Source organism: Ranitomeya variabilis, chromosome 1, assembly GCF_051348905.1.
Source record: "Ranitomeya variabilis isolate aRanVar5 chromosome 1, aRanVar5.hap1, whole genome shotgun sequence".
Lineage (NCBI taxonomy): Eukaryota > Metazoa > Chordata > Amphibia > Anura > Dendrobatidae > Ranitomeya > Ranitomeya variabilis.
Window position 1 is genome coordinate 93,767,279 of NC_135232.1, and position 14,044 is coordinate 93,781,322.

At 45.5% G+C, this 14,044-nt stretch overlaps 1 protein-coding gene across 1 annotated transcript in view; it reads left to right on the forward strand.

Moving 5' to 3' along the window:
- Positions 1-14,044, forward strand: part of CWC27 (CWC27 spliceosome associated cyclophilin) — a 270,523-nt gene that overhangs the window by 21,399 nt on the left and 235,080 nt on the right. The window contains exon 4 of the mRNA XM_077286145.1: positions 12,271-12,414. Coding sequence (XP_077142260.1) covers positions 12,271-12,414 — 144 coding nt within the window. The remainder of the gene's footprint in view (positions 1-12,270; positions 12,415-14,044) is intronic.

Here is a 14,044-nt window from a genome sequence, read left to right on the forward strand (position 1 = left end):
CCGTGATCGTTGGGAAGTCGTTGTGTGGTCGCTGGAGAGCTGTCACACAGACCGCTCTCCAGCGACCAACGATGCCGAAGTCCCCGGGTAACCAGGGTAAACATCGGGTTACTAAGCGCAGGGCCGCGCTTAGTAACCCAATGTTTACCCTAGTTACCATCGTAAATGTAAAAAAACCCAAACTTTTACTGCTTTTACTTTCCGTCCGGCAGTCAGTCAGTGCGGGAAGCAGACGGCTAGGGACCTAACGGACACCGGAATGTGAGTATGTACGTTTTTTTTTTTTTTACATTTACGATGGTAACCAGGGTAAACATCGGGTTACTAAGCGCGGCCCTGCGCTTAGTAACCCGATGTTTACCCTGGTTACAAGCGAACGCATCGCTGGATCGGTGTCACACACGCCGATCCAGCGATGACAGCGGGAGATCCAGCGACGAAAGAAAGTTCCAAACGATCTGCTACGACGTATGATTCTCAGCAGGGTCCCTGATCGCTGCTGCGTGTCAGACACAGCGATATTGTATGGATATCGCTGGAACGTCACGGATCGTACCGTCGTAGCGACAAAAGTGCCACTGTGAGACGGTACCCTTAGCCTAAGAGCTCATGCAGATGACCGTATTATTGATCCAAGTGCGATACAACAATATAGCAAATTACACCCAGGCCAATGTTCATCTATGGCGCCGTGCACATATCCTATCTTTTCCTTGACAATCAGTCCAAGGAATAAACAGCTGCATGTCGCAGTTGGATCTGATGTACGTCTCGCCCTCGGCCATGCCAGTCAATGAGTCTGCGCCTGCCCTCTTACAGGCTGGCTGTGAGCTCCGTGTGTATTCGCCCTGCTGAGGGCTTCACTTGCTTTCATATATCCATATTAAAAGATGTACATGATCAAATCGTTTACTAGCTTTATAATAGAAATGTATCCATAAAAAGCGGATGCTGCTTGGAAGTTCTGTGTGGGAACAAATTTATTTAGTTTTTTCTTAGCGCACTCATAGACTTGGAATGGGTTAGTCTCATTTGAGAACTTGGAAGAAAGAAGTGCATGCTGCGTTTTTTTTTTTTTTCCCCACCAACAGTTGAACCAGTGGAAAAATGGTTCATCTGAACACTTCTATTGAATAACATTGGTCAGTGTGCTGTCTGTGTGCTATCCCATCCAAAGCAGACAGCACCCGACCGATTTACACATCTGCATGAGCCCTAATACTGAGAAGAGGGACTGGGGGGCAAGGACGGCTCATATGCCTGCACATTTATGCCTCCTTTCTGAGTGCACATGTCATATCCCCATAGGGCTATTAAACTGCCGATATAGGCCGCCATACTGAAAGTGCAGATACCCGGAGAATATGATCTTATTTCCTGGCGAGAGCCGCCAGCTTGCAGTCATTGAGGCGTGCTAGTGGTGGCTGTGAGCATGCCCCGACCCTTGGATTGACGGCTCACTATGCACAGACGCGCTGCCGATCCGGTTGGAGAGTGCTTACAGTCTCTTTGTGCACGCCCCTATGACTGCAAGATGGCAGCTCCAGGGAGGAAATAAAGCCCGAAGATAACTTTTTCATAGTCCGAGGTAACCCCTTTAAATAGCCATGTTCTGTATCTGTTTTTTTTCTGTACTTTTATTTTTCGACTCAGGGAAATGGCTTCACCTAAATGGAGATTTGTGCTGTGTGCATAATACATTGTTAGTGAATTGTCCCATGTACCTCTTGATGAGATGCAGCGTGAGCCTCATAAATAAGACATTATTTGGTCTCTGGAAATGCGATGGTGCAGTTTGTAAAGGGAATACAGAAAGCTCGTTTGCATATCAAAAGGAAGGAACAGAACACTGGTCTCTGAACACCTTCAAAAGAAAGTGTGACAAAGAAGCTTAAAAACAACAACCTGCCCATTGTCAGGAAGACATACACTTTCTAATATAGCAGGCTGTGTGCAGAATGAGGGGGTCTCACCTTTACAAGAGTGAACAGCCGCTAACTAAGGGGTCCATGCGGTGGCTCTCGCTCACGTGGACCCAACATGTCCATGTATTGCAGAGCAAGAGCATCAAGTCTGTAAGGTTTTCAAGATCTTGACTGAGAACATTATTACCTAACCTGACCTGATCGTGTGCTGATCACACAGGGCCACAGCTCATATACTCTTATTCCAGATCTGTCTTTTAATGGAAATGCTGTAGTTGTACAGGTCTGGAAATAAGCAGTCCTGGTAAAAGTGAACCTGTTAATCTGTAAGCTAATAGTGTTCTGAAACTGCCCTGAGCCTGCCCCGAGAGCCCCACTGCCGGGAGGAAATTAACTTTATTCCTCCCGGCAGTGTTTGACATTCAATCACAGCTCTGTGTATAGAGAGCGGGGCGGCTGACTGACAGCTCACTTATCATTAGGTATGGCTATCAGTTAGTACCTGAGGCACAGATACAGCCGTCGCACTCTAAGCACAGAGCGGTGACTGAATCCGTGCCGGTGGTGCCCCTATGACTGACCGCCGAACTTTGGGGGGTGTAAAGTTCATGTACCCCGGCAGCTCATGTACCCCGGCAGCGGGGCTCTAAGTTCGGACTCCGGGCACTTTCAGAATGCTAATAGCCTGTAGATTAAGTCCATATCGGCAGGTTAAGGGTATGTGCACACGTTGCGGATTCCATTGCGTTTTTTTCCGTGCGGATTCTGCAGAATCGATAGGTGTCTAAAAGACGCCTCCATTACTAACCCCAAAGTCATATTGTATAAAAACACACACACCCAGAATAAAGTCCTTTAATTGAAAGAATGACAGACTCCTATAATCAATCTTAATTAAACCATACTTACAGCATCGCCCATTCCAGTGAAGCCATTGTCCAAAGAATTAAAATAATAAAAAACAATATTCCTCACCTGTCCGCTGAGAAGATAATAATCCATTTGTCCGACAAGTCCAGCTCAGCTACATCTAGATGGCAATTTGCATGATGTGACCATACAGCCTGTCATCCAGCAGAGACACTGAGCAGCGTCTGTTACCGCTGCTCAGTGTCTCGCGATGAACTCCTATTACTTATCCGGCATCATTGTGAGCATGAGAAAGTTCTCACGCTAGTGGTGCCATCAGAAAGGTCCTGAGAGTTCACAGCCAATGAACTCACTTCACCTAACTGACGTCGGCGGTAGTGCCGTGGGAAATCTAACCGTGCCTGGTCTACTCCGGCATGTCGCTGACAAAATCACCCGTTCCCTGAAAAAAATCTGTCTGCCAGGGTGCATTTCACCACTGACACCTGGAAGAGCAAACATAGGCGGGGGCGTTACATCTCCCTGACTGCTTTTAGAGACTAGAAACAGAGGGCACCGCTGATCAATAATCAAGCAAAAAGGGGTTCTCCTAATGCATTCTGCATAGCAATGGATAAAGTAGAAGAAAGAAAGATGCATGCTGAGAAAGCAGGGAACTCTCAAAAATAGAGTAAAAAAAAAAATGAATATTTATTTAAATATATATTTATATTTTATTTTAACCCCTTCCCGACCCATGACGCCACATAGGCGTCATGGGTCGGATTGGCACCATGTGGCGTCATGGAATGATCGCGTCCCTGCAGATCGGGTGAAAAGGTTAACTCCAATTTCACCTGATCTGCAGGGACAGGGGGAGTGGTGCTTTAGCCCAGGGGGGGTGGCTTCACCCCCTCGTGGCTACAATCGCTCTGATTGGCTGTTGAAAGTGCAACAGCCAATCAGAGCAATTTGCAATATTTCACCTATGAAAATGGTGAAATATTGCAATCCAGCCATGGCCGATGCTGCAATATCATCGGCCATGGCTGGAAATCCAGATCTGACCGCCACCGATCTCCCCAGTCCTCCGTTCTGTCCCGTACTCCCCTCCGTCCGCCTGTCCGCTCCCCCCGTGCTCCGATCCACCCCCCCTGTGCTCCGATCCACACCCCCCCCCCCCCTCATACTTACCGATCTTCCCGGAGTCCGTCCGTCTACTCCCTGGGCGCCGCCATCTTCCAAAATGGCGGGCGCATGCGCAGTGCGCCCGCCGAATCGGCCGGCAGATTCGTTCCATGTAAGGTTTTATCACAGTGATCAAAATAATCACAGTGATCAAAATAAAAAAAATAGTAAATGAACCCCCCTTTATCACCCCCATAGGTAGGGACAATAATAAAATAAAGAAAATATTTTTTTTTCCACTAGGGTTAGAACTAGGGTTAGGGTTAGAACTAGGGTTAGAACTAGGGGTAGGGGTAGAACTAGGGTTAGCGTTAGAATTAGGCTATGTGCACACGGTGCGGATTTGGCTGCGGATCCGCAGCGGATTGGCCGCTGCGGATTGGTACCACTGTTCCATCAGGTTTACAGTACCATGTAAACCTAGGGAAAACCAAATCCGCTGTGCCCATGGTGCGGAAAATACGGCGCGGAAATGCTGCGTTGTATTTTCCGCAGCATATCAATTCTTTGTGTGGATTTCGCAGCGTTTTACACCTGTTCCTCAATAGGAATCCGCAGGTGAAATCCGCATAAAAAACACTGGAAAAAACGCAGTGTCTTTTACCTGCGGATTTTTCAAAAATGGTGCGGAAAAATCTCACACAAATCCGCAACGTGGGCACATAGCCTTAGGGTTGGAATTAGAGTTAGGGTTGGAATTAGGGCTAGGGTTGGAAATAGGGTTAAGAATAGGCTTGTGGTTAGGGTTATGGTTAGGGGTGTGTTGGGGTTAAAGTTGCGGTTGGGGTTGGGGTTAGGGTTGGGATTAGGGTTAGGGTTGTGGTTAGGGGTGTGTTGGGGTTAGGGTTGTGATTAGGGTTATGGCTAGAGTTGGGATTAGGGTTAGGGGTGTGTTGGGGTTAGTGTTGGAGTTAGAATTGAGGGGTTTCCACTGTTTAGGCACATCAGGGGTCTCCAAACGCAACATGGCACCACCATTAATTCCAGCCAATCTTGCGTTCAAAAAGTCAAATGGTGCTCCCTCCCTTCCGAGCCTCGACGTGCGCCCAAACAGTGGTTTACCCCCACATATGGGGTACCAGCATACTCAGGACAAACTGGGCAACAATTATTGGGGTCCAATTTCTCCTATTACCCTTGCAAAAATAAAAAATTGCTTGCTAAAACATCATTTTAGAGGAATGAAAAATTATTTTTTATTTTCACGGCTCTGCGTTATAAACTTCTGTGAAGCACTTGGGGGTTCAAAGTGCTCACCACACATCTAGATAAGTTCCTTGGGGGGTCTAGTTTCCAAAATGGGGTCACTTGTGGGGGGTTTCTACTGTTTAGGCACATCAGGGGCTCTGCAAATGCAACGTGACACCCGCAGACCATTCCATCAAAATCTGCATTTCAAAACGTCACTGCTTCCGTTCCGAGCCCCAATGTGTGCCCAAACAGTGGTTTACCCCCACATATGGGGTACCAGCGTACTCAGGACAAACTGGACAACAACTATTGGGGTCCAATTTCTCCTGTTACTCTTGCGAAAATAAAAAATTGCTTGCTAAAACATAATTTTTGAGGAATGAAAAATTATTTTTTATTTTCACGGCTCTGCGTTGTAAACTTCTATGAAGCACTTGGGGGTTCTAAGTGCTCACCACACATCTAGATAAGTTCCTTGGGGGGTCTAGTTTCCAAAATGGGGTCACTTGTGGGGGGTTTCTACTGTTTAGGCACATCAGGGGCTCTGCAAACGTAACATGATGCCCGCAGACCATTCCATCAGTCTGCATTCCAAAACGTCACTACTTCCCTTCCGAGCCCCGGCATGTGCCCACACAGTGGTTTACCCCCACATATGGGGTATCATCGTACCCAGGAGAAACTGGACAACAACTTTTGGGGTCCAATTTCTCCTGTTACCCTTGGGAAAATAAAAAATTCTGGGCTAAAAAATCATTTTTGAGAAAAGAAAAATTAGTTTTTATTTCATGGCTCTGCGTTATAAACTTCTGTGAAGCACTTGGGGGTTCAAAGTGCTCACCACACATCTAGATTAGTTCCTTGGGAGGTCTAGTTTCCAAAATGGGGTCACTTGTGGGGGAGCTCCAATGTTTATGCACACAGGGGCTCTCCAAACGCAACATGGTGTCCGCTAACGATTGGAGCTAATTTTCCATTCAAAAAGTCAAATGGCGCGCCTTCCCTTCCGAGCCTTGCCGTGCACCCAAACAGTGGTTTACCCCCACATATGAGGTATCGGCGTACTCAGGAGAAATTGCCCAACAAATTTTAGGATCCATTTTATCCTGTTGCCCATGTGAAAATGAAAAAATTGAGGCTAAAAGAAATTTTGTGTGGAAAAAAAGTACTTTTTCATTTTTACGGTTCAATTTGTGAAGCACCTGGGGGTTTAAAGTGCTCACTATGCTTCTAGATAAGTTCCTTGGGGGGTCTAGTTTCCAAAATGGGGTCACTTGTGGGGGAGCTCCAATGTTTAGGCAAACGGGGGCTCTCCAAACGCAACATGGTGTCCGCTAAAGATTGGAGCCAATTTTTCATTCAAAAAGTCAAATGGCGCTCCTTCCCTTCCGAGCCCTGCCGTGCGCACAAACAGTGGTTTACCCCCACATATGAGGTATCAGCGTACTCAGGACAAATTGGACAACAGCGTTCGTGGTCCAGTTTCTCCTTTTACCCTTGGGAAAATAAAAAAATTGTTGCTAAAAGATCATTTTTGTGACTAAAAAGTTAAATGTTCATTTTTTCTTCCATGTTGCTTCTGCTGCTGTGAAACACCTGAAGGGTTAATAAACTTCTTGAATGTGGTTTTGAGCACCTTGAGGGGTGCAGTTTTTAGAATGGTGTCACTTTTGGGTATTTTCAGCCATATAGAACCCTCAAACTGACTTCAAATGTGAGGTGGTCCCTAAAAAAAATGGTTTTGTAAATTTTGTTGTAAAAATGAGAAATCACTGGTCAAATTTTAACCCTTATAACTTCCTAGCAAAAAAAAACTTTGTTTCCAAAATTGTGCTGATGTAAAGTAGACATGTGGGAAATGTTATTTATTAACTAGTTTGTGTCACATAACTCTCTGGTTTAACAGAATAAAAATTCAAAATGTGAAAATTGCGAAATTTTCAGAATTTTCGCCAAATTTCCTTTTTTTTTCACAAATAAACGCAGAAATTATCGACCTAAATTTACCACTATCATGAAGCCCAATATGTCACGAAAAAACAATCTCAGAATCGCTAGGATCCGTTGAAGCGTTCCTGAGTTATTACCTCATAAAGGGACACTGGTCAGAATTGCAAAAAACGGCCAGGTCATTAAGGTCAAAATAGGCTGGGTCATGAAGGGGTTAAAAAAAAATGTACTCTATTTTTGCGAGTTCCCTGCTTTTTCACCATGCATCTTGTTCTACTTTATACATCTCGCTGACTGGGCACTGGGTGACTTTGCTGGCTGTGGGGGCAGGAGGTCTTTTGCTGCTCCACAAGCCTTGGAATCCTCAGGCTACGTTCACACGCTGCGGTTTTTGGTGCGGATCCGCAGCGGAATTGCAGCTGCGGATCCGCATCCTTTTTCCATGCAGGTTACAGTACAATGTAACCCAATGGAAAACAAAACCCGCTGTGCCGACGATCCTTTTTTTCGCAGGAAAATCAGCGCGGATTTGCCTGCGGAAAAAAGAAGTACCATGTCACTTCTTTCTGTGGATTCCGCTGCAGGTTTCCAACAGCACCAATAGGAAACTGCAGTTGGAAACCCGCAGTGGAATCCGCAGTAGAAAAAGGATCAAAAACCGCAGTGAAAAGCACTGCGGATTTCACTGCGGATTTTCCAAAAAAAGGACCTGAAAAATCCGCAGTGAAAAAAGGATCGTGTGAACGTAGCCTTAAGGCTCAACCTCTGTATCTAACAGTTTTTCCACTGCTTACACCTGTGCCCTCAACCTCTCCCTTAATCAGACACACGTTCCAACAGTGCAGATAGAATCTCCCTCACCGCCGTACTGCGCAGCCATGGGTCACCACAATCTGGCAATGTTTAATTTAATATGCATTGGAGATCGCAGTCACACAGCTCAAGAGTTGTAGAACGGTATCTAGGCTGAGTTAGAGCTATGGCTGTCTCCACTAAGCCTGGAGCCAGTGATGGCTATGTGCAATAATGATGCAAACCTGGTGGCGGCCCTATGCCGTGGCAACCTCACACACGTGTCTTGCATGGCTCACGTCCTCAACCTGTTGGTACAGCAATTTCTTCTCAACTATCCTGGCCTGGATGGTTGCTGTGTGCTCACCCCCGACGATTGCACCCCGCAGGTCATCTACTTGCATCGCTACAGAGGTCTGTTGTCCTACCAGTTAACCGTTTGATTAGCGATGTTCTGACACAGTGGAATTCCACTCTGCGCATGTTGCTGTGGCAGCAGTGACGAGCCCTGGGGCAGTTTGCCCTTTTTGCATAGCCTGGGCCAACGCAGTTCGGACTGGGTGCAAAGCACTTTTGCGGAGTGGGCTCAGGTGAAGGACCTCTGCACCCTTCTGCACAGTTTTGAAATGGCTACTAAGATGGTTAGCACTGACGATTCCATCATCAGCATCATTAATCCGGTCATCTACTTGCTGGAGCACACTTTGAATAGTCTGCGATAGGGATAACAATATCTCAAATTTCCGGGCTGTCGTTGCACAGGCGGGTGTCATGGGAGAGTGGCTTACAGCGATCAAGGGGGGCTCATGGTACCAGACAAACTGTTAGTGAAGAACAAATGGAGGAGGAAGAGGTGATGAACGCGCAACAGTCAGGAGACGAAGAGGATAATGATCTGCTCTGATTGGTGGGAGGGGATGGAGGAAGCAACCTTCAGTGTTACCTTGCCACTAACACACCATGGACTTGGACCTGGAAGCACCCGTCACACAAACCCCTTCTTGCTGCACTGTCAACATGGTGTCGTATTCTTAGGTTTAGAAATAGTGTTGACTACAGGGTTGCCACTCTGTTAGATCAACGGTACAAGAGTAAATTTAGCCAGATGCTTCCCTCCCTGGAAAAGTTATTTTTTTTTTTTATAGTGCTTTGATATTTTGTGATTTGTGTTTTTGTTTTTTTTTACCAAGGACATCCCCTTCCTCCACCAACTTAGCATCTCCAAGCAGCTGGCTCAGAGTCACCATATTGATGCTGAGGACAGAGAAGACCCCTGACCCACATAGCACAGGATGGACCAGAACTGACAAGCTCCAGTGATCCCACAGCCCAAGCCTCCCATAGTAGCTAGGATTACAGGTGTGCGCCACAGCATCCCTGGAAAGGGATGCACATATGCTGGAGTATCAAACACGCTTGTAGACAATCTTAAGAGTGTTTTTCCCCAAAGACAGCAGTGAGGCACACAGTGTGCCTCCTAATTTTAGACATCCAACCCCGGGAACATCAAGGGGTCATCGCAAAAAACATTAGCAGTAGCAGCAGTGTAAGTGGCATCAGAAATTTCTTTAACACATTTTATTGACCATCCCATGCACCAGAATAGCAGAGTACAAGTCTGACACGTTGTGAACGACTGGAGAGGATGTGCAGGAGTATCTGGAGCTCAATATCAATTCCGAAGCAGGAGTTTGGACTCTTTTACATTTTAGTCTTCTAAAATAGAAGAGTGGCACTGGCATGAGGTCCCGTCTCATGTCTTGGAAGTTATGTCATGCCCATCAGCCAGCATTCTCTCAGAACGTGTCTTCAGCGCTGCTAGTGGTGTCCTGACGGATAAGCGCATCCGCTGTCCCCTGAAAGTGTAGACCTCTTAACTTTCTTTAAAAAAAAAAAAAAAAGTGAAATGGATCAAAAGTCATGGATCTCCAACAACTTTTGCACCCCAGTCGCAGATTGGGCAGACTAGGCAACGGTGTTGTTTTTAGTGTCATGTATTGATGTCGCGTTATTGCAGTCTGTGCCATATTTGTGGTGTCCTCTGTGCCTGCTGTTGCTACTGCTTCTGATGTTCCAAACAATTTTTTTTTGTATCATCAGGCCTATTATACGGTTTCTACTCTGTGCAAATTGATGCCATTTTAATGTTGTGTGACAATTATTTTTTTTGAATGTGGAGACTCAAAGTTGGGTCTCCATCTGGTGGGTTGCCTGTGTAAGTAGGCATGCCTGCACTCTGTCAACTACCTGTGTTACTTTTCTTACATTTTTGTACCAATAGTACTGTATGAAACTGATGTTTGTGCCATCTGAGTGTGACTGGAAAAAAAAGGTGTTGCATGAGATATCAGGGCTCCCAGATAAGAAGGCTTACACTGCTCCCTTAGCCACCATGTCTTAATTGAAACGTCAATTCAAAGCTCCAAATGCTGGCCCATACCCTGATACCTCATTCATACCTCATAGCTGACTTCTGTTGTGCCATTATCAACTTTCTACTGGAGGTAAATTGATGCCACATTACCTATTGTGTGCCCCTAATTTGGGGAAATATTTGTACTCCAAGTTGGGTCTCCTTCATGTGTGGTGCCTGTTGCAGTATGGCTCCCAGCCACACATCTAAGTGTGGCTGAAATAAAAAAAATAAATAAATTGGAGGTGTTGCATGAGGTATCTGGTCTCCCAGCTAAGAAGGCTTACACCGCGACCTTAACCACCAGTTCTTCATTGAAACTTCAATTCCAAATTCTGGGGCAGTCCCTGATACCTCGTGCATGGCTCACGGCTGACTGCTGATGTGCCATTTGCAAATTTCTACTGTGGGTCAACTGATGCCAGTTATCATGGTGTCTGCCCCTAATTTTAGCTGTTTGGGAAGCTTTTTGTCACACGGTAAGGTGTTGTGTACATGTTTGGTTTGGCCTCCCATTGAATCTAATGGGGTTCGGGTTGATCTAACCATTCGTCGAACGTGTTCAGTGAACGTCTAATCTTTCTGTGAATCAAACCAAACCTAACTTTGAAAGGTTCGCTCATGTCTAGTTGTGACAAAACTCTGGAGCTATGAGCAGCAAAAATTACTTGTTTCATTGCTCATGCTTTGCTTATTAGCCTGGACTAGTCCATTGGGGGTCTATTCTCCCTGACTAGTCCTGACCTCGGGTGCTGTCATCATGCCCAATCTGTGTGATTGACGTTTTCTTTACTGTTTATAGTTTAGTCCATGTCGTTATGCGCCCGTGCGGGATCTGCTGAACTGAAACTATGACTGGGCATTATGGAGAAGATGTCAGTCACCGTTTGATTAATGCACCCAAGGTCGGAACTAGTCCAGGCTAATTAGCTTCTTTGTTTGAAAAACAAAGGGGGTTTTGCCGATGATAGCCGCAGAGTTTTGTTTAACAACACACCTAATAAAGGTTCACTGTAGTGAAAAGTTATACTACTTTTAGAATCCTATCTACAAATTTGGGGAATGGTCGGATGGGGGATGGTAACACCATGTCACTTTCCACCTCGGTGTATTCTTATAGACGTATCTGTCTCATCTGTACGCAATTCCACTGAAAAGGCTGAGGCTAGCTGGGTGCTTGGCACGGTTCGTTGAAGGGTTGGGCATTGACTTACAGGGTAGCTGTCTCTACTAGGTAGCACTAGTAAGTTAATATTCTTTACTTCCTAGATGGAGCTAATTTGCGTGTTTTTCCCCATGAAACATTGCTAATAAACTCCATACAGCAGCTGGTTTCCTTAAGGGCGCAGTCAGATGGCCGTATAAATCGAACAGAGATTGGACCGTTGTGCAAAGACTGGTTGGTGGCTCTCCTGACCCGAGCATGGCAGCTACACAGAAATAGATGAAGATGTCACGCTTGGGTCGGTAGAGCCGCTGGCTAGTCGGTGCAATGCTTTCCGGTCTCTGTCTGATTTATATGACCATCTGACAGTGCCCTAAGAAAACTCAGTTTAGGTTCCAATACATGCTGATCTATTTTTTGTTGTTGGTTATGGAGTAAGATATATTATCAATGAGACTAACCAAATCTTGTATGTCAGTATTGCCAGGTTCAGATGGGACTTATTTCACAGTCTGTACAAGGATGAGTGACAGTAGGTCTCGCGACCTGAACTTAGAACTGACTTTTTAAAATCTTAGCTACTTCCACCTGATGACTCCTTAAGGCTTAGCGGTGATGACGCCTTGTGACCCTACATTACTTTGGCAACGTAATGCGACGTTTGTGCTCTTTGAGTTTTAAGAGCTGCCTCTGTGCCTTCAGATGACTTCCATTATGTACCAGTTGTGTACGACATGACGAGGACACTCAAGTGGATGTTTTTTATTAAAGCTTATTTTTTTCCTTCTAATTTCCAGGATGAATTCCATACACGTCTGCGCTTCAACCGAAGAGGACTGGTTGCCATGGCAAACGCTGGCCCTCATGACAATGGCAGCCAATTCTTCTTCACTCTTGGCCGGGCTGATGAGCTTAATAACAAGCACACCATCTTTGGAAAGGTCTGGAAAATCCCCCAGCTTAGTGACTAACATTATCTGGTAGCACGGGGAGAGATTCTGCCTCACATGATGAAATGTGGAACAGAAAATGTAAATGGAGATAAAAAGGCATTGTTCTCCTGACACCACTTCTATGGGGTCTCTGAGCTGAGAGGGTCTGCTGGTGACCAGCCCTGCTCTCCTCGGTTCCTGCCCGCTTCTTCCAACATTTGTTGCGCATATACGGCAGAATTCAGGAGGATTTGTAGGGAAGTGGGCTCAAGTTCCATGCCCTGTCAACACTTACCAGCAACTGCTGCAATTGAAGCTAGCGCTAACCATAGCAGTTTAACCCCTAACATGCTGTGCAGAATGGCAACCTCGGCTTCTAAGTGGTTAGATGGATGGAAACCCTCAGTCTCTCCCATTGGGCCACCACAACATCACATAGCAGCATCCAAAGCGGGGGCTAGAATATGAGTTTCATAATATGGAAGTACAACCACTTATATAGTCCTCATCAACAAACATCATCACAAGTATACAGCCCATTAAAAAGCTGGTATATAATAGACCCCTGCATCAGATCCCAGATTATGAAGTCTATACCCCAATATCAGAAGGTAGATTTGTACTTCCCTAACCATAGGCAACACCATATTGCAACAGGCTCCCTGATAAAAATGAACTATGTTTCTCCACTCCCAGAAACTCCTGAGATACAAATAGGAAGAGACCTGTCAATCAATTCTCTGAAAAGAGGAGGCGCCACAGGGGAGCCGCCCAGTGGACACTTCTGCCCATTCTCAGACTCTTCTCTCTGTGTCTTGCTTTAGAAGCTGAATCTGGCTTAGATTTTGATTTATTTGCCAGAATCTGTGGGCTTCTCTAGATGCAACAAATGTATCTCGAGAGTTTCTTAACTTCCACGATGCAAGTGATTTACTTCAAATGGGTGAACAGTTAGGTCTGATGGATAGCACAGGCAGTAATACACAGCTAAGCTCCTGCTGTGTGTGCGGAGACTGGATGTAGGGTGGATCCCAGCACTTTAACCCTGCAGATGCCAGTGTCAGTACTGACCCCAGCAAGTGAGGAGTTTCACAAAGGGAGATTGCTCCATTTTTTAGCCCATTGTCACCTCCACATTGCGATTGCGGGGTGCTGACGGGTTACTGTAGCAACTGCACCTCCGTCTCTGATAGAGCCTTCAGCCAATAAGATCCATACGGGGCGAGGTTTGATAGGCTATCAGTCATTTACTGACAGGTTAGAGAACGCAGGTTACAGAGTGCTATCAATGCGATCAAAGGAAAGCATGTGCAAGTCCCCTTTGTTGGACTAGTTAATCTTGGAAAACCAAGAAAAAAAGGTGTTTTAAGTGTTATATAAAAAAAATCATACTGACCCATAGAATAGAGCAGTCACTTTATTTGTGCCATAATGTAAAAATCGCGTAAAATTTATAACTAAAAAAAGTGACAATTTTTGTTTTGTTTATATCCTTCCCCATAAAGAGTTAATAGAAATTTGTCACAAAATTTTGTGTGCCAAAATGATTCTGCTGAAAAACACAACTCATCCCAAAAAAACCCAATCCCTCATATGAGTAGTGCTGAAGAAAATATAAAAACAATAGAAAAGTGGGAAA